The 19196-nt window shown below is 39.9% G+C and overlaps 1 protein-coding gene across 1 annotated transcript in view; it reads left to right on the plus strand.

Annotated features, from left to right (window-relative positions):
• The window catches only part of DCHS2 (dachsous cadherin-related 2), a gene marked incomplete at both ends in the record, with an annotated part of 115252 nt that overhangs the window by 69226 nt on the left and 26830 nt on the right, over window positions 1-19196 (plus strand). The window contains 8 exon segments of the mRNA XM_080631943.1: window positions 845-1081; window positions 2227-3246; window positions 4671-4858; window positions 5323-5422; window positions 10827-10984; window positions 12069-12909; window positions 13840-14079; window positions 18844-18978. Coding sequence (XP_080488069.1) covers window positions 845-1081; window positions 2227-3246; window positions 4671-4858; window positions 5323-5422; window positions 10827-10984; window positions 12069-12909; window positions 13840-14079; window positions 18844-18978 — 2919 coding nt within the window.

Genomic DNA, 19196 nt, shown 5'->3' on the forward strand with positions numbered 1-19196 from the left:
ACCCCTAAATTCATAACTAGTTATGTTTACTTCACCTGGACCAGACCTTTTGTAGTGCTATGAAGGCTAATGATTTATTTGTGGGTTTGTATCTTCATTTATAAATCCTTAATTTGCTTGCAAAGGACAGTGAATGACTGTCACAGAACAATTAACAAGTATCAGTTTTAGATAATTGTTGTGGACTGTTATGAACATCCCATAGAGACCTGTGGTTTGAATATAATTCTCATTGCTGAGGCTGAAGTCTTCACTCAAAAGTCTTCACTCAAAGCTTTCTTTGAAGTTCATGCAATTTTTACTCGTAGAAGAAGAATGGGACAGGCAGGATTCCTGCCATGTTCATTCTTTCTACTCATACTACCATCTTAGGTAATAATAGATGTGGGTTTCTGGAGTTATATGGACAGTATTTGAAAATTGGGCATAATTATCTAATATTACTGAAGACTTATTTTAGCAGTCAGAAGAGAATGTACTTGGAGACAGCTAGTCTCATTCATTGCAGTTAAAGGATGAAAAAATGTATTTATCTTGAGGAAGGGACATCCAAAGTGCTGTATTTCTGGACAGAGCATTGTATTTTCAAATAATTACTTATCTCTTATAGTTTATATAAAATGTAATTGTTAGCAGCTTGCAAATTCGACAGACGTTAGGATTCACTATTAAGGGTATTTTATGAGAAACTTGTGATCAGACAGCAAGTGATTGCTTCCCAGAAGCCGTACAAAAAGTGCCCATTGTCTGGCCTTCTCTAAGGGTAGAGGTTCATGTTGAAACTTTTGTCAGCCTGCTGAATTTTAACTTATTTCATTGCTCTTTTATTTCTGTGTGCTTTCAGGAACTGTTTACCTGACCTCAGCTCTTGGCCACCTGACACGTTCTGTGCTCTTCCTGGCTGTTTCTGCACGGGATGGGGGTGGCCTTCCCTCTGCCACCAATGCAGACATCACAGTAAACGTCCTTCAGACTACTTTGGCCCCTGCCATATTTGAGAGATCCCGGTATGCGTTTTCTGTTCCTGAAGATGCACCTGAAGACAGCTCAGTTGGCACTGTAAAGGCCAGAGAGCCTCCAAGTAAGTTGCACGCTCAGTCAGAGATTACATTGAAGTTCATTTTTTTCTGTGACCATTAACTGTAAATACCTGCAGATAATTTTTTTTAGACTTTCATGTTATTCATTCAGGCTGTGAAGCATTAAATAATATTTACTGTTGATATTTACAGCAACTGGTGTAATTGCTGCTGTATCAGGAGGCCCTTTTGAACAGATTGAGATTCATGGTACTCTCCTTGGTGGTTCATGGTGATTGGCAACTGCCTCCATTTTCTTCCAGTTGGATTTCTATAATTGCAAGTGGGGAGACTGGGAGCGTGTTGTGAAAGTGTCAGGAAGGATCTGTATGATGGTGTGGCTTCTGTTAAATCATTAGCCATGCAAGAAAAATCTCAGAGCAATACTCATGATTAGAAAGTATTCAGAAGTTTCAGAGAATCCTGACAGCCATATATGTTTGTTTCCTGTGCAGAACAGTGGGAACCATAAGTCCACATACCAACTTAATGATGGATCTATACATGTAAGGTGGTAGAGGCAGAGGTTTTATGTAAGTTTGATTAGTCAGGTCCTTCTCACTAATTTTCTTCTTTTTGGAAGGACAGTGCATTGACCACTGTCCTCAGGGTGAGGTAGCATCTGCAGAGAGGCCTTGGTAATAAGCCTGAACCTTTAAACAGCTTTTGCTTTAGGTAGTATCTGATGTATAAGGGTAATAGCAATGGTTTTCCATGAACAGTAAGTTCAGTAAAATTAAGTTTGCTCAGAGAACTGCCAGCTGTTTCATTCCTTCCTATAGTCCTATAGTGAAGTGTGTAGTGAAATTAATCCCATAAGACTAATGGGTTACTTTCTATATTTTAGATCGGAGAAAACCAAGAGGCTATCATACTATTTTCTCTATAGAGTTTTATCATACCAATGAGATGAAAATCAAATGCTACATAAATGGACAAACTATATACAGTCATATTTCACTGAAGAGCTCCAGCAACAGGAAGAAGGAAACATAAAAAGGCCAAAGAAGTTAAACATCTGTGTAACTTGTATTTATTCCACTGAATTTAACATCATGCATTCTTTACAGATGTTCTTACCAATATTAATGTTATCTCTTTCTTTTTTTTTTTTTTTTACTTTTTTTGTTGTTATTTCTCTTTCTAGATTCTTTAGAAGTGGTTTCTTACAGAATTTCCTCTGGTGATCCACATGGAAGATTCTCTATTGACCCCCATTTTGGTGTCATCCGCACCCAAAAACAGCTCGACCATGAAACTCAGTCTGTTGCAGTGCTCACCGTTCAGTCACAGCTGGGTAACTCCCCTGTCTACAGTAGCACCCAGGTCAACATATCTGTAATTGATATTAATGACAACCACCCAGTATTTCTTACCAGATCTGATAAGGTAACTATTTCAAATACCCAGCCTCCTGGCACTGCTGTCTACATTGCTCATGCAGAAGACAAAGACAGTGGCTTAAATGGGGCTATCAAATATAGTATTTCAGGCAAGCAGTCAAATCCATTTAGCATTGATCCAAGCCTTGGAGTGGTAAACCTCACCAGGACAGTGTTTGCAGATAAGCAGCAGGAATATACTCTGCATATAGCAGCTGAAGACTGTGGAAGTCCTCCTCTGACTTCTTTCCTGATGTTGACAGTGATTATTGAAGAGCAGAAGATGGGCCCTACTTTGGTTTTTCAAAACTTGGTATATCAAGTAGAAATCAGTGAAGCTACCTCTCCAGGTGCCAGAATCCTTCAGGTTAAAGCCCACTCACTTGATCTACACAGTGTTACCTCCAAGCTGACATATTCGTTAGAGCCTAGCACAGATTCTATTGCATTTGGAATCAACTCTGATACTGGTTGGCTTTATCTTCGGAAACATTTGAACTATGAATGTACACAGATACTAAGTTTTAGAGCCCTGGTGAGCACCTCTGAGGATGAAAACCTCAGGCAAAATGCAAGTACATCGGTAATGGTTAATGTCCTGGATGAAAACGATAATCCTCCTGTGTTTACGCGTGAGAGCTACTTCTTTGAAATGGAGGAAAATCCAGTTCCTAGGGGTGTGGTTGGCACCATTACAGCTGTTGACAAAGACTCGGGAAGAAATGGACAACTTTCCTACTTCCTTGTATCTGATGGAAAGTATTTCAAGATGAATTCCAACACAGGTAGCATTTTATGATTTGTGATCTGCTTAATAATGCTTTTGGAAAGCAGTCTTCCCTAAGGGAATTGAAGTAAAGTGTAAAGCTTTCAGGAACTGCTGTGAATCTCTTGGGTTGGTGTGTGAATATCCTAACTCAGAGCTTCACAATTTGGGGAATGAAATAAATCTAATACATGTTCATGAGTAATGAACTAACCCTTAGGATTTGATTTTTTCATTACTCCATTCTGGTGACTTGGTCGTAAGTTTTAGTGTTTGACTGTAACAAATTAAAAGAAGGAGTTTTGAGTTACAGCTTTAGTAGTTCTTATGAGGAACTTAATTGCCTGTGATCAAGTACAGTTGAAAAGTACAAATCAGCCATAAATAACTGTAATGGTAACTGTGACATTTGACAGTTACAGTGATTTAAAAGTTGCAGAAAGTTCTATAAGTTACCTCAAAGCCAAGTTCATGTTGTACATGGCACCGCAGAAATCAAATTGACTGAGAAAATTTTTTCAGAGCACAGGGTGTACCCTGCAGTGAATCCCAAATGTCTTAGTAATAGGTACTATGTCCATATGGCTCAACACCACTGACCACAGCATGGAGAGCCCAAAGGAAGGGAATCCTGTAAGGAACACCGGCACTGTAAATAATCCTGTTTAGCAAAATGATGCATAGCAAGCAAAGATATGCCATTTAAAATTCCTGTTCGCAGATGTCCTGTCCTTGGGGGGGGAATAGGCTTTCCCAGAATTTCTCCGTATGAATCTCAAAATAAAATTGCCCTTTCAAAGCAAGTTCCTGTTGAGTATGTTTATGGAAGCTTAAAGGCAAATAGAGTACTAGGAGTTAATCTGAAAGATCTTAAAATAATACATGGTTATCTGTGTGAAGGACTGTGGTCAACCACAAATCTACAGCTATATTGAGGATGGCTGAGCAAATGGAAAGATGTTTGGGTCAGATTTTTTCACTGGGTTTTCTAGAACATATAGGAGTCATAAGGGTTCCTGATTAGTATAGAGACATTGTGTTTACAGCTTCCTAACCTGGGGGCATAATAAAGGCCATTTGTCAGCAGTTAAAACCCTGTGCTGATATATGGTCTGCCCTGAAGTGTGGTGAAAAAAGGCCAGATGAATTTCTTTGGAAGGTCAGCATGGTGTTTTGTACTGTTTTATACCTTTGCTCCGGGGCATCCACTGTGCAGTAAAGAAAGTAATATGGTGCTAAAGTAGAAGGGCAAACTGACTGACAGGATGCTTCTGTGGAATGGAGCTTGGAATGCTGAGGTTTTAATGGCAGCAGTAAGATATATCAGAAGACATTTATCATTGTTTCATGTTAACTTAAGTATGTAATTGCACGTAGTAAGATGACTGCTAGCATATAGTAAATACCCAACTCCCTTTCTTCTTCATTTTGTTTGTTCATCAGGTGAAATCATAAACTGGGTTGCACTGGATCGTGAAAAACAAGCTCACCACCAGCTGACCGTGCTAGTGACCGACCACGGGTCACCGCGGCTCAGTGCCACAGCAGCCGTATACATCACCGTGAGGGACCTCAACGACAACAGTCCCTTCTTCCCTCAGACGGCGCTGGGACAGGGGCTGCGCCTGAAGGTGGGTGTTGCAGGCGGGATGCGCTGCCTTGCTCCGAGCACCACCCTGTGGCAGGAGCCCAAATCCCCCGTGCTCTGAAACAGAAATCCTGCATTGAGATTCGGATATATTTGGAAATTTCAAAATATGAATTAATGATTACAAAATGATTACAAAAGATTTGATACTGTTAGATGTAGCGGATATATACATGTAATTTTATTTAGGTGTGCGTTAGAATTTTAATTTCTGACCTCTGAGTCTGCTGAACTAAAGGCTTTTGAATTAGCAATATATGCAGACTGTAGATTGCTAGAGCTGTGTTATTTAACCACTTCCTGAAATGCTCTTTGTATTACTGTAAATATTAATGAAATGGAAAACAGAGCAACAGCTAAACTCTTGTGTTATGGCAAGGAATTTATTTTAAGACTCACTGTTATCCGTGTGTATTTCCAAATTATTTATAAACTGCTTGATGACAGGTTTTGGAAGGTCAGCCACCAGGAACACTTATTACCACTGTCTTCGCAAAAGACCCTGATTCTGGAAACAGCGGTGTTGTGTTATATTCAATAGGGTCAGGTAAGAATTTAAAGTGTTATCCATAAGAAAAGGTACATTGAAGTAGAGTTTTAAAACTGGAGTTTTAGAGGTGCCATGTATACATACAGGATGCTATGTCTGTTTTGTGTCTGTTTGAATAAATGTGGCTCTGTAAATAGGAATCAGGACATCATATGGCTCACGAAGTATTTAAAGAGGTACAAGCAGTTACCTTTTCTCCCTTTTCTCTCTGCTCCATCTTCCCTGGGGTTTGATTGCTTGATTGCCAGCTGGCCAGAGAGCACTTAGAAAAGATTAGGGCCATGATCTTGTACTGTGCAGTTTAGTATTTCAGTTGTTAACATCTTAAAGGAAAAACAATCTCCCTTTTCCCATGACCAATTGACAATTTTCCTGCTAAAAGAATGGTTCATGACAGTCTGAGACAGGGATCGGAAGGATCAGCAGATAATCTGGGCAAACAATGAGGCTTGTGGTTTTTAGCTCATGTTTCACCCTTTGTTTAGCACTGTGTTAGCCTGACATAGTGTGGCCACTTAAAAACACTTCTCCTCAATAGTTTTCCCTGTAATTGCTGCATATATTGGTTCACTTCTGAGGTAAGCTGTGGTATCCAGTTTTGTGTGCAGTGGAATCGATAACAGAGCAGTCCTAAATTAGAACATTAGTGGGACTGGGGCATTAATGCTGGTAAGAGGTATAGATGTGATCTCTGGTTTTGCCACATACCACTTGCTACAGTTTTACACAAGAGATCTCCATCTGCAACCAATGAGGAAAACATGTCTGTTACTTCTGCCCTGCTTCACTATTGGTTCAAGACAGCAAGAGGTGCCAAGAACAGAACTGTTTATTTTATTTCGGTACCTGCTCTATTTACCAGCTTAATGTAATCAATACCTTTTAGGCTTGGTGTTTGTAGTCTGTGGTAATTTGCTCACAAAGTATACTGTTTCATCAGAGCAAAAAAGCATTTCCAGTATTTCCATCCACTCAGTGCATTTCCTCAAGTGTTCTTTTCCGTGTAGGCAGAGCTCAATTGTGGGCTCAGTTGGTTTAAACTCATTACTGTTATTTGTCACTGCAGGGTAAAGAACAAAATACTGCAAAGCTACATTACTCCTCACTCTTAAAGAGCAAGGGTATCTGTAGTCTCTTCTTGCCAAGGCTGAAATTACCAAAAGAATCCCATGGATTATGTTATACTGCATATTTATGTACCCTTTTGACTTCTGTGGAGTAATGGAAGGACTTTAAGATTCAAATCCACAAGGGCCAGGGAGCTAACTCTGCTGTCTTCCAACACGAGATGCTTAAAATTTGAGACATTTAACAACTCTATTGAAAATTTTGCAGTTGAAAATATTTAGATAATAAAATACTGTAGGATCAGTTTATGGCTGTGCTATTATTCCCTTAATTTGGATACAAGTGACTGCCTCTTCCAGAGAGAACTGGAGAGAATTACACATTTCTGCATTGTGAATAACAATATTTTGCACAAAATGATCCCCCTTAAGAAAAAGGGAATGAGTAGTGTGCAATCCTTTGTTTGAAGGATGGTGGCCAGGCAACACGGGAAGTGTTCTTCAGGGGTCTCTGCCTGTCTGTATATCTAACTATATCCCCTTTCTTCAAACAGCACATTGGATGTTTTTTACTGGCTTCACTGTAGAGCCCCAGAGGGGAGTAAGTAAGAGTTCAAATTATAAAAATGACTAGCAACACAAAATACGACTGGTCTTGTAAATGCTGTCTCTAGAAAGAACAAAAGGATAAAAACAGCAGCAAAAAAACCCCACTAGAAGAGCCCTCCCAGCCTTGGAATGAGATATTTTCCTGATAAACAAATCCAGAAACAGCTGAGTTTCTCTGATACTAATTTTTGTTGTTGTTGTTGTGAGTTGGCTCACAGCCTTTAACATCTGGTCTTGTGTTTCATGGTGAAGTTCTTGCCTGGTTTATATTTAAAATAGTATTTTCAAGTTCTGGGACATTGTTCAGTACTAATATATGAAGAAGAAATATGATCTGATTTACAGCCTTATTTGTTAAACACAGAGACAGCAGGTTAATTGGAGGACTGCATGCAGCCCAGCGCTCTTTTCAACAGTTGAGGCACTGCCACAAGACTAAGAGCTGTGAGCATCAGTGTCAGCTGTTAAGCTTGTAAGAGTCACTCTGTAATTCTTAATGTTCTTGAGACCTTAAAGAAATGCCAAGATAGCAGCAATAGATCAAGCTATGCAGGAGGGCTGATGACTGATGCCAGCAAATGACATAAGGAAAAAATCTGTGAAAGAACTCTGAGATTTCCACAACAGATGAATTTTAGCATTCACAGAAAAAGTGTTTCCTTCAAAGTGCCCCTCCCTCTTGCCAGAAAATTAAACCAAATCCTCCTTAGACATTCGTGTGTATGGGAATGCATGATCAGTGGCCATACCTCCACTTTTGTGTTATCACTGAAAGAGTAACTGAATTCAGAGGGAGGTGAATCCCAGCTATGCGTATTATTCCTTAGTGACGCTGCCAATTGCAAAGTGATTTGTCTGGCCTTCGTTATGACTCTCAATAGCTTGTACTGTAGCATTTATAACAAAAAACATTCTGTATTTGTAGTGTGTCATAAACTATTGCTTTGTATGTTAAGACTGGCACTGGCAAAGTAGAGGCTTTTACAGTTTTATTTGGACCAATTCTGTTCATACATTAGTACTTGACTGCCAGAGTGCTAGGAGAAGCCTTGTTTGCCTTACTAACACACAAAAATTGACAAGTGTTGAACGTATGTCAGTGGACAAGTACTTATTCTCCAGGATGATTTGCAAGCAGCATGCAGAGAGCATTCCTAGACTTGCAAAAGGCTGTGTTTCTGCAGCAGCCCCATGGTGTTCAAGCTCTTTGGGAGACATAGCTCCTTAGTGCAGTGCCAGACAAAAAAAAAGAAGAAAACGGCAAATGCTTTCACAGTGGAAGTCCCAAGGAGCTCTGGTTTTACGCAGTATCTCGTTCCAGCATTATCAGATTTTTCTGTCACTTTCGTTGCCACCAAAATATGCACAAAACTGACTGTTTCATGCAGTATTAGAATTTTAATGGAGTTGTGGACTCTGGTAAATAACACTATTGGTAATTCCTGACCAGCTGTCTTTTATTCAGAAAAGTAGGTTCTGACCGTTCCTTTTTGCTGTCATATAAGCTTCAACCATTTAGAAGTTCTAGCTCTGTTCTACTACATGAAACAACAAAACAAGTATTAGTCTTTATGCTAAGAGGTACTGACTAGCCTTGTCACTCCTGAAACAAGGATGAATCCTCATAGCCTCATGCTCAGATTGCAATTGCATACTGGGAATGTTTTTGTTCTCTGATTATTATGTTTTTAAGTTATTTTTTATTTTTGGTTCAGTTTGGTAACTGCAGCTTCATTTTGGTAGAAAAATGAAGGGAATAGTCATCTGTGAACTGTTTTCTTGTTCTTGTTAGTTCTCCCTGTTGGTTATTTTAAATATCAGTTTTAGCAAAATGTTAAAATTCTATGCATGCAATTCACATTATGTGTTCTGTTTTTCATATCTCCTCTGCCTTTTGCTTAGCTGGGATTTTGTGCTGTGAAACTCTATATGGAACAGAATAACGTATCTGTGAATGTAGACATACTGTTGGGACCCAAACCAGGAAAGTAACCAAAAGCTATTTATGAAAACAGTAATATAGCACCATTAATATTTCAAAACTATCATGAAAAATGCAGAGTGCCGGACTGTCTCATCCAATATGATTGTGTCTACATATTATTTCCTTTGTCAGCAATTTCCCTGTTACATTCCAGACTGCAAGAGTCAACCCAGAAGGGACTCATGGAGCATTAGGAACCTATAGTTAGTCAAAAATAGCAGAACAATATTTGAAAAAACCCTCCTATTTGTTGATTGTGAAACCCGTGTTTTGTAGCTGGCATGCTCAGTATTGTTTTCGAATTGTACAGGTGCAGATATTTTCCAGCTGCAGGTGAGGTGGTTGTCTACAAAAACCAACATCTGTATATGCAGCTAACTAATTTGCATGTGCAGATTTGGAGAACATAAACAGCTTCATGCTCACTTAGGTGCCTATGGAAATAAAGTTCTTTATGGATGTTTTGTGTACTACATCTGCACTGAATTTATTTTTACCACAGCTGCTTATTAGAATTGCAGCTGTTATGCTGCATGACTTTAACCCACTAGCACACCTTATTAAAACTCCACATAACAAAAGGGTGTTTGCATAGTGTTCTAAGAGAGAAGTAGTAATGACAAATTCCATTTTCTCAGTTTCTGGTAAGGTATACCCGGTAATAGATACTTTCCCATTTCACTAAAAATTGGAGAGTAATTTGTGTTGCATTTCTTGAAAATGGGGGAGATGGGAGTCAGTCTCTTTCCCCAGTAACAAGTGATAGGATGAGAGGAAATGGCCTCAATTTCTGCCAGGGGAGGTTTAGATTGGATATTAAGAAACATTTCTTTGTGTAAAGGGTTGTCAAGCACTGGAACAGGCTGCCCAGGGAAGTGATTGAGTCACCATCCCTGGAGGCATTTAAAAGACGTGTAGATGTGGCACTTTGGGACATGGTTTAAAGGTAGACTTGGTAGTGTTAGGTTTGAGGTTGGACTCAATGATCTGTTCCAACCTAAACAATTCTATGATTCTAAGTCACAAAGAGCTATTTACTCTTCTATGGTAGAATTTTTCTTTGCAACTCTAGCATAACTATAATATGATGTACCTGCAAGTAGTAATTTTAATTAGAAGTTGCTTGTTATTAGCATGCAGCCAGTCTTTGATGAAGGATGTAAGCATAATTTCCGAAATTCGCAAGCTGCTCTGCAACAATGTACTGTAAGATTTTAGCTACCACCAGTTACCTCCCGGTTCAGAGCACAGGCAGGGCAGGTGGCATCCTTGCAGTTATGGTGTCTTAGAGGTGGCTAGGGCTCTTTTCTGACCCATAGTCTACGAGGGACGTGAGCCAGCTGTATGCCCAGTATTACTTACTTGACCATTCATGCCAATGCAGAGACTAAGACTTAGTTTTTATTCTGGCCCTGCCTGCCAACTTATGTTGGAAGTCGGAGTACCAATCCTGAGGTGGCTGCTGATCTCACTGATATGAATAACAATGGTATAAAACTGAACAGTTGCTTTAGTACTCCATAGTGTTTCTCTCTGTAACTCTCTAAATCCTGAGTGTTATATAATAACTATTTACTTGAAGGAAGAAAGGTGAACCAGATGAGCCACAAAGAGTTACCATGAGTGCAACAGGTTCCCTTTCCTCTGTGTCCTTCTCTTTCTTACTGTTAATTGCAGTGTTCAGCACTATAGAGGCAAGCTGAAGAGATCTGCAGTAACTCATACCCATTTTATCCCCTAGAACAGGATAAAGGATACTTCCAGATTGATGCTGTCAGTGGGGAGTTAAGAACAACCCGCTCTCTGTCACATGCTGAGAGGTCAGACTACAGAATGATGGTCACAGCCACGGACCAGGGGATGCCTTCGCTTCAAGGACATGCTGCTGTTTATGTTCAGGTACTTATTTATGCTGTACAGATTGAAGAGTTATGTTAGATACTTAGTTTTTTTGAAAATAAAACAAAAATTTGGGGGGAGAAGCTAGGGAAAAAAGCTGAAGAAAGGAAGAAGTTAAAAATTACAAGCACCTTGTCTCATGGTAGTTTAGCTATTTTTCTGTTGAGGGAGAAAATGAGAGGGCTGACTCATTTTGATTTGTTAAGAATGCACAACAGCATTCTGGATTGTCTTGCAAGTAAATGATGTTTGTGCTTTAGTAGGAGGTCATTGTGAACACTGGAAAAGAGAAGGAAAATACTCTGTCTCTGTAACCCGGTAGAAGGATAGCTCATTCTTTTGTGCTGGTTTATACAGGGCTGCTCTTCGTGGGAGTGTGAAATCCAGCATGTACTCTTTCCACAGCCAGTCACCTGCTGTTCATTGAGCTGTAGTGAGGCTGCTTTGTCCAGGATGCCTGTGCACTCCTTTATGAGAGGTTGAATGTCACTGAGGCTGCTATTTTCATGTCACCCAAAAGTTGGTTAGTTTTGGATAGCTTGGGAAAAGAAAAAAAAAAGCTTCAGTCAAGACAGAGCAAATGCAGTTCCCACAGTGGAAGAGATTCTTTAATTTTAAAGCATTAACTTGGAACACCGCAGCAATCTGTAATGAGTGAAACCCTGTAATGATACAAACAACCCTCAAAAATCCCCAGCTCTCTCTGTTTGGCAAACTGCATAACTACCGTGCTTTCTTTGTCACATCTATCCCTTTCAGGCTGTCCTCTGTCAAATGCAACTGAAGTGCTTCAGAGTAGGGGCAGAGATAGCAATATTCAAGTCATCTTGTCTTCAGACCCTGTTATTCAGGGGGTGAGAGAGTCTTGTTCCTTCTTTTAATGCAGGAATGAAAAACAGAGTTATGGAATGGCTGGCCAAGGACAATTTGAACTTCTGTGGAGCATGTCGAGTTTGTTTTCTGGCTTTGAGGCATACTTAGGATAAATATAGTCACAAATAGTAAACTATTAAGGAAAAAGAAATAATTATACTATTTGTAATAACAATGGGAAAGTATTGCAGCCTTTGTGCTTTTGTTGTAGGTAATCCCACTTCCCAATGGGAGATCTGCCTTCTCTCAAGATTTCAAGCACCTTGTCATACCTGAAAATTTTAGACCTGCGCAAGTGTTGAATGCTCTGAAGTGGCCTGATAATCATCTAACTGCCAACGGGAAACTGCATTTCAGTATTGCTAGAGATGATGATGATGTTCATTTTGAAATAGACAGCTTGACAGGAGACCTTTTTCTTTCCAAGGAACTTGACTATGAAACAGCTTCGCATTTCCTTTTGCAAGTTATTATAAAGGATTATAACAATAGTCCTCCACAGAATAACACTGTTTTCCTAAGTATTGATGTAGAAGATCAGAATGATCATTCTCCTTTTTTTCAAGATGACTTTGTAGTGATTGGCATAGAGGAAAATGTACCTATTGGTACTCTGGTTTACACATTCAATGCAAAAGATGGAGATGGCAGTTTTCTGAACAGCAAAATACAGTATTCCTTAGAAATTAGTAACATGGATGAAAATCTATTTCATATTCACCCTTTGTACGGCACCTTGACCACAGCTTTTGCAATAGACAGGGAGATTATTCACTCTGTAGTCCTTACAGTGTCTGCGACAGACCAGGCAATAAACCTGAGTGATCGCAGGCTTGATTCTCTGGCTGTGAAAATTGTTATTTTAGATACCAATGACAACAGTCCCGGTTTTACATCTTCACCTCTTTCCTATGTCATGGAGGATGTGGAAGTGGGCTTCCTTGTGCACCACATAATTGCAAAGGATCCTGATGAGGGAAGAAATGGACAAGTTACATATCACATTGTTTCAGGCAATGAAAACAAAGCATTTGTATTGGATAAAATCACAGGTACTGTAACTTCTGTTCTCTGGAGTTTCTTGTCTTGTGCTTCTCATGGTAATATTTGGGAGTGCATACAATGCAATGTGCATGAAATACCACATTTTGATGGTACTTACTGTCCTCAGGGGTGATAACCTTGGGCAGAGAGCCACACAAGCATGGCAGTACTATGTGCAGTAGTCAAGCTCGATGATGCTCAGCTCAAAAATTTCCACATGACACTGTTACTGTGTTTTGTAGATGTACTGGAGCATCTTCCAAATAGCACATTAAGGAATGTGGAAAGAAAGTGTGTGCAGTGAAATGCTTCATCCTCATTTTTGCATGATGCGCACATATGTTGCTATACATACACACAAGGAAAGGCAAAGTCAAGATCAAGGAGTGTGCATTACACTGTAGTGGAACATGCTTGGTGGCAGCTGATGAATTTCATCAGCCCTCTGAAATTTTCTCACTCCTGAATGAATTGTGCAACTATTATACCATCTGCGTGCAAATGCAGATCTCGCCCTAATGGATGCAGTATTTTCTGGTTCTTACTCTGGTTTTGAATACATTAGGGGGATATAGCTGACGCTGATTTGTACAGCTCCTAATTGCATAACTTACGTGCTAAAGAAGACAAATATGTAAGTTAAAGCTAAAAAGTTGAGACCAAAGTTAAATAAAAAGGAATCTCTGATCTTCACTTGAATGTTCTATGAATCTGAGTTTCCCTTGACGTCAAAATGAGCATTTCTGGGCAAATTGTCAGCCTAATCACATGTAATGATTGACTTCAAAGTCTGGAAGCCTTGCTGCAGTGGCACGGCATGCACAGTGATGCTACCATTGAAGCTGTGAGTGCTGGAACAGCTGGGATCCTAACCTGGATCAGAATACTTTTTTAATACCTTCAGAATACTTTATAAATCACTTCTTTCTTTATAATAGGACTCTTAACTACAGCCCAATTTCTGGACCGTGAGACTCAGGAGTTCTACAATTTGACAGTCATGGCTCTTGATGATGGCAGCCCAGCTCTTTCTGCCACACAAGTTCTAACCATCATTGTTGTTGATGTTAATGATGAGACCCCGATATTTCTGAAGCAACTTTACGAGACTGCAGTTCGTGAAAACCAGGATCCAGGGCAGTTTGTCATAAAGGTGGAAGCTGTGGACAGAGATGCAGGTAATTTCTGTCCTTTTGCTATTAATTTCATTGTGGACCATAGTACACCTATCAAATCTTGCTGCCTGTTCTGCTTGTGCATACAGCTGTTGTGATTTAACCAAGGTATGTATCAGTTTTGAGTCTCAAAACATGGCTTTTGGTTCAGACCCTCAACCTTTATTCAGGTCTTGGGGGTATTCTAACTTGCACACTGGGGTAGTTTCAGCTCTGACTGGTAAATTAAACATAAAATGCACGCTTGCTTGATGCAGAGTAACTCAGTGTGCTATACCTTTCATGTGAAGGTAGCCGGCGTGCTCTGGTTATAAATCAGCAAGCAATGCTCAGCTCAGTTAAAGTTAATATTTGAGCGTTTTGTTGCTCTCAATCAGAACATTTTGTGTAGTTATAAAACGGTTCGCGAGACGAATTCAGGTTTTGTAAGAGACCCCGCAAATATGCACTAATCTTTTCTGACCAGAGAGGGGCACTGTCATCCAAGATTTTCCAGCTAGTTGCGCTGTGCCGGGGATCGTGGAACCACTCTGGATTTCAAATAGGATTTTACATACATAATAATGTTAATGCACTGCTTTTCAAACATATGCAGAATAGACGAGTAAGAAGAGGTGGTTCATATGCTGTTTGAATCACAGGTAATGGCTGAACATGAGAGCGTCTTTGCAAAGCAAGAAAAAAATCCCTCCAGTTCTACAACTACCTGCTCTTTCAAAATATCTAAAATGCAGATGATGTTACAGGTAGTCTATGTGCTGGAGAGACTCTTATCTTAAGTAATACCATGCACGGCACGTACAGTTGGTGTAACATGAAGCAGTTACATGGAGTCTGTGGTTTGCAGGAAAGATAAAATCTGGAAAGATAATTAAATATTACAGTACTGCTGCAGCGGGCCCAAAGGTGGTCTCAGCTCTGTGAATTACTTTCTTTTTGCTATGTGTTCACTTTCTGCACATCTTTATAATTGTTTACAGTTGTGCTACCCAAGAAATAGGTAAAACAACAGATCTTGTTAGGAAAATAGTTTTCTGTATTCAGTAACATTTGTCATTTTAATGTAGAGTATGTATTGATTACAAAAGGCTGATGTGAGCTCAGTGGAGGTGCTGTGCAGAAGAGACGTTTCCCCACAAGTATGTAAAGTATGTGGAAATTGGGAATGTGGGAGGAGTGCTCTTCAATGAAAATCCTTGTGACAGCTGCGCAGCATTACAGTCTACCTCTGGACCTTGCTCTTCCAAGTATTTTCTTTCTTTTGTGGATCACACTATATATATATTAAAAAAAAAAAAAGTGTTTGAAGTAAAAATTTGCAAGATAATAGAGAAAATAAGTAGGAATTTGCTTTATTTCCTCTGCCTCCTTTCTCGGTCCGTTATATTTATTTATTGCACATCCTATGGGAAATACAGCAGAGGGAGATCTAGGCAGCCGCTAGGAGGAGGTCGCAGGGCTGGCTTGGCTGGGTGGAGAGGAAGGGCATTCCAAGTGTACTGGGTGGCACAGTGTGCGCCTGCCTGCGTAGACGCTCTGGGGTGCAGCACTGTTGTGGCTGATGGCTCCTTCCTGCCTTTTTCTAAATACATTTTTCAGTAACCACAGTCCTTCTGTTGGCTCTTTTTTCGTTCACATTTGCCTGATTTGGCCCCTGTCGTGTGCATGTAACCGCATAGTTCTAAACAAATGCTGAAGTGATGCTCATAAGGTAAGAAAATAGGATTTAGGTAGGTGTCATATAAGTACATTGCTACTCACTTTTCTTATATTTTTGGAACTGAATTTTTGAATGAGATGGCTCCTCTCATGGTGGTCTGTATTTTTTTTTCCATCATATTTTTTACTTTATTTGCTCTTTAAATTGCAGTTCACATCCCAGTAATGTTTGCATAGTTTCGGTGGATGACTTTCCTGCTATCACAGATCTTTCTGGGTTTTTTACTTCATATGTTCCTTGACTGACCACAGGGAGGAATCATTTTTACTGACAATATCAGCCTTGTGCTATCGCTGTGCAATACAGGTAAATGGTGGGGAAAAAAATGCATGGGAAAACAAAGATACCTGCAGCGTATTAAATATAGTTCAGGGGGTTGTCTCGAGATACGTCTTTGCAGAAGCTCTGAATGGACTGAACTAGCATTTGTCAAGGTCTGCTTTTAAGCTGATGTGGACCTCTGTGGTTTAGTAGTTATGTCTGGAACCTTGGGAGGAAAGTCTCAGAACGTTAAAAGGGACTGTTGACTTAGAGTTATGGGACAGGGCAAGCTGCCATTCACTAGACATTTTGTCTTGGTCAGATTAATAGATTAGCATGTTCTTAACAACACTCGTATTATGAGACTTGAGCCTAGATTTGGGACAGGGGAGACCTTACTCCCATTGCTTCTTCACTGGTCTTGGCAAAATGTAATGCCACAGCTGCTGCTTCTGAGAAGCTGTGGGAGCACAGAGGCTGCTGGTGCTGTGGCGAGGGAACAGGAAAGGGGCTGAAGCTTTTCTCTGGCTGCTGCTCAGACACCGTGCATCCACCCTGCCATTTTGCCTGCAGGAAAGGGATCCTGCAAGGAAGGGGCTTAGCTCCTCTTCCAGTTTGTTATGCAGGATAAGAATTGTTGGTTTCTCATTTCAGTGTGTAATTTTAGCCCCCCAAATGTGACTAGCATTACTGAATCATTTACCAACAGGGTGGATCAAGTGCAGACTTGTCAGATGTTGTGCCGTGTTATATGAATGCATAGAGTTGTCATGCTCCTCTCTTGGGCAGGGTGTGCAGCTTTCTCCTGCTGCTAGGTGTAAGCTCCTAACAGCTGAATATGAGAAAGAAGGCAGTAAGTGCTTGGTAGAGAAATCTAATTAAGGTGTCACATATCTGTGTCCTTGGAGGGTTAAAAGTTTAATTTCAGCGGCGTGTGAATAGTCAACTTGAATGGCACCTATGTGTTTTTTGGCACTGTCTGTAAATAATGGCCATTGTGAAATCTGCCAGTGAAGGTGCTGGGTGGAAGCAGTTCAGTTGCAGCAGACCAAAGGCTAGTAGTTAATATCAGCTTTACAATGTCATGTGTCCTTTTTTCCCCCATCTGTAGCATATTGGTGATTAAGAATAGATAAATGCAGGCAGAGTTGTAAATATGTTTATCAAAATAATTGAATGGTATCCAGTATGGGCAGATCAGGGAGTGTTAGTTGGTAACCTGAAACTTTCAAGACATTCTCCTTGATTGTCGTTACTGCTGTGATTTTTCTCCTTCCTGCTGGAAAGCTGGAAGGATTTCTGTAACTCATTTTTCCTTCTGCTGTGTATTGTATGAGTATATCCTTCCCTTGACTTCATTTAGGTGCAAATGCATTTACAGTAGTAATTCTCTTAATCAAATTTTGAGTAGTGTTGTCAACTATTTAGCAAAGCTATTCAAAGACAAACAAAGGAAATCATGGATGTTAAAAACTGTAGGCTCTGTTTCTTCTCTCATGCTGGTATTTCTCCACCAATTCCAGCGCTGATTGTCCTGGTTTTGACTGCAGCAGAGAACAGGCAGACAGTGTTTGACTGAATAGCACATTTCCCATGACTAGAAGTGGTGTAGTTTTCCAGGTGCACCAACTGTCCCTGCCCTACTAAAAGACTGATTGTTGGTTGGGAAAACACAGAATGATTGAATGAAACGTAGAAAAATTTGAAAGAAAAATAAAAAGCACAATAGTACAAGCCCTTCAAGTATAATGTAGGATTAAACTCACTAAAATTAATAATATCCTAAGTGTGATGGAGATGACATTGTACTTTCCTCAGGAGGGTGTTGAAACTAGAAGAAATATGAAAGAAATTATTTCATAACCATAATAAGTAAGAATGTAGAATCATATTTCTTGTTCAATTCAGGCAACTTTGAAAGAGAGGTTTTCAAAAGCCTGTACAGTTTTAGCCTATTTCCTAGAGAAAGACAGGAAAGCTAATATCCCTGTGCTATGTACAAATGGTAGGTATGATTAAGAAATGAATGAAATTGGCATTCAGAAAAACTTGGACGGAAGGAACTATTTAAGCCTTCCCTTCTGGAAATCCTGCATGACTTTATAAACCCAAGCAGTATTATTTCAGAGACCGCTACAAGTGGGAGCAGGCTAAAAGGTCTGAGATGAACATTCCCATAGCACACCAAATTGGCTTTTCTGTTGAAGACAGCTAGGAGCTGGCTAGCCTGTGAGACCTGGTGGGGCTTAGACACCTGCCTGCTCAGTATAATGAATGCTTAGAACTGGTGGTCATGCCAAGAAGTGGATGTTTTTTCGGAATGTTTATACTATTCAGTGTTGTACTGTATAGAAATACTTGCGTTGGCTCCGAGTGAAGTTAAGTGGAGAACCAGAGCAGCTCAATACTCTGCCTGACATCCTGTTGAGAAATAAACTAACTACTTTGGGAAAGCAGAAGACAAATGTATAGATTCCACTAAGTTTATGCTCTCTTGTGTCATGTTAATATGTCAGCTTGTTGGAAGGTGTGCCCTGAGTGCCTAGAAATGTTGTTGGGGTCACTTTGAGTAGCTGGAAAAGCTAGGCACAAAGCAGCATCTGGACAAAGATTTTGAAGAACCAGATTTTGAATTTGTATCTTGTGTGCTAATGAAGAAGCAGTTACTGTATTAAAAATAAGATCATCATTAACCCATTTCCCTGGGAGGAGAAGAAAAAAAGAGACAAATCTGTAGGCCTGAATGTGTGGCTGTGTTCTACTAAGACTTCCATTCTGCTTTTAAGGATTGAATTCCCTGCTTCAATATGAAATCTTACCAGGACCTGATTATGAGAATTTCAAGATGAACTCAGACAGTGGAGAACTCGTAACAGCTGCATCACTGGACAGGGAAACCCAGGAGGTTTTCCATATTAAAGGTAACAGTGTGAAATGTCTATGAGTGCCTTTAAAATGAGAAGTGAGGATGGGTGTGGTGTTACTATCATCATTACCCTTTTTCATGCCATCTGAATTAGATGGAAGTGGTAAGATTTTCAGGTACAGAAGAGCACTTTTTGCATAGCACAAAGAGCTCTCCTAATCTGCTATTATTAAGGAACATCTCTTGCTGAACCTGCAACCACTGTATAAAATT

The sequence above is a fragment of the Psittacula echo genome, assembly GCF_963264785.1.
Source record: "Psittacula echo genome assembly, chromosome: 1".
Classification (NCBI taxonomy): Eukaryota; Metazoa; Chordata; class Aves; order Psittaciformes; family Psittacidae; genus Psittacula; species Psittacula echo.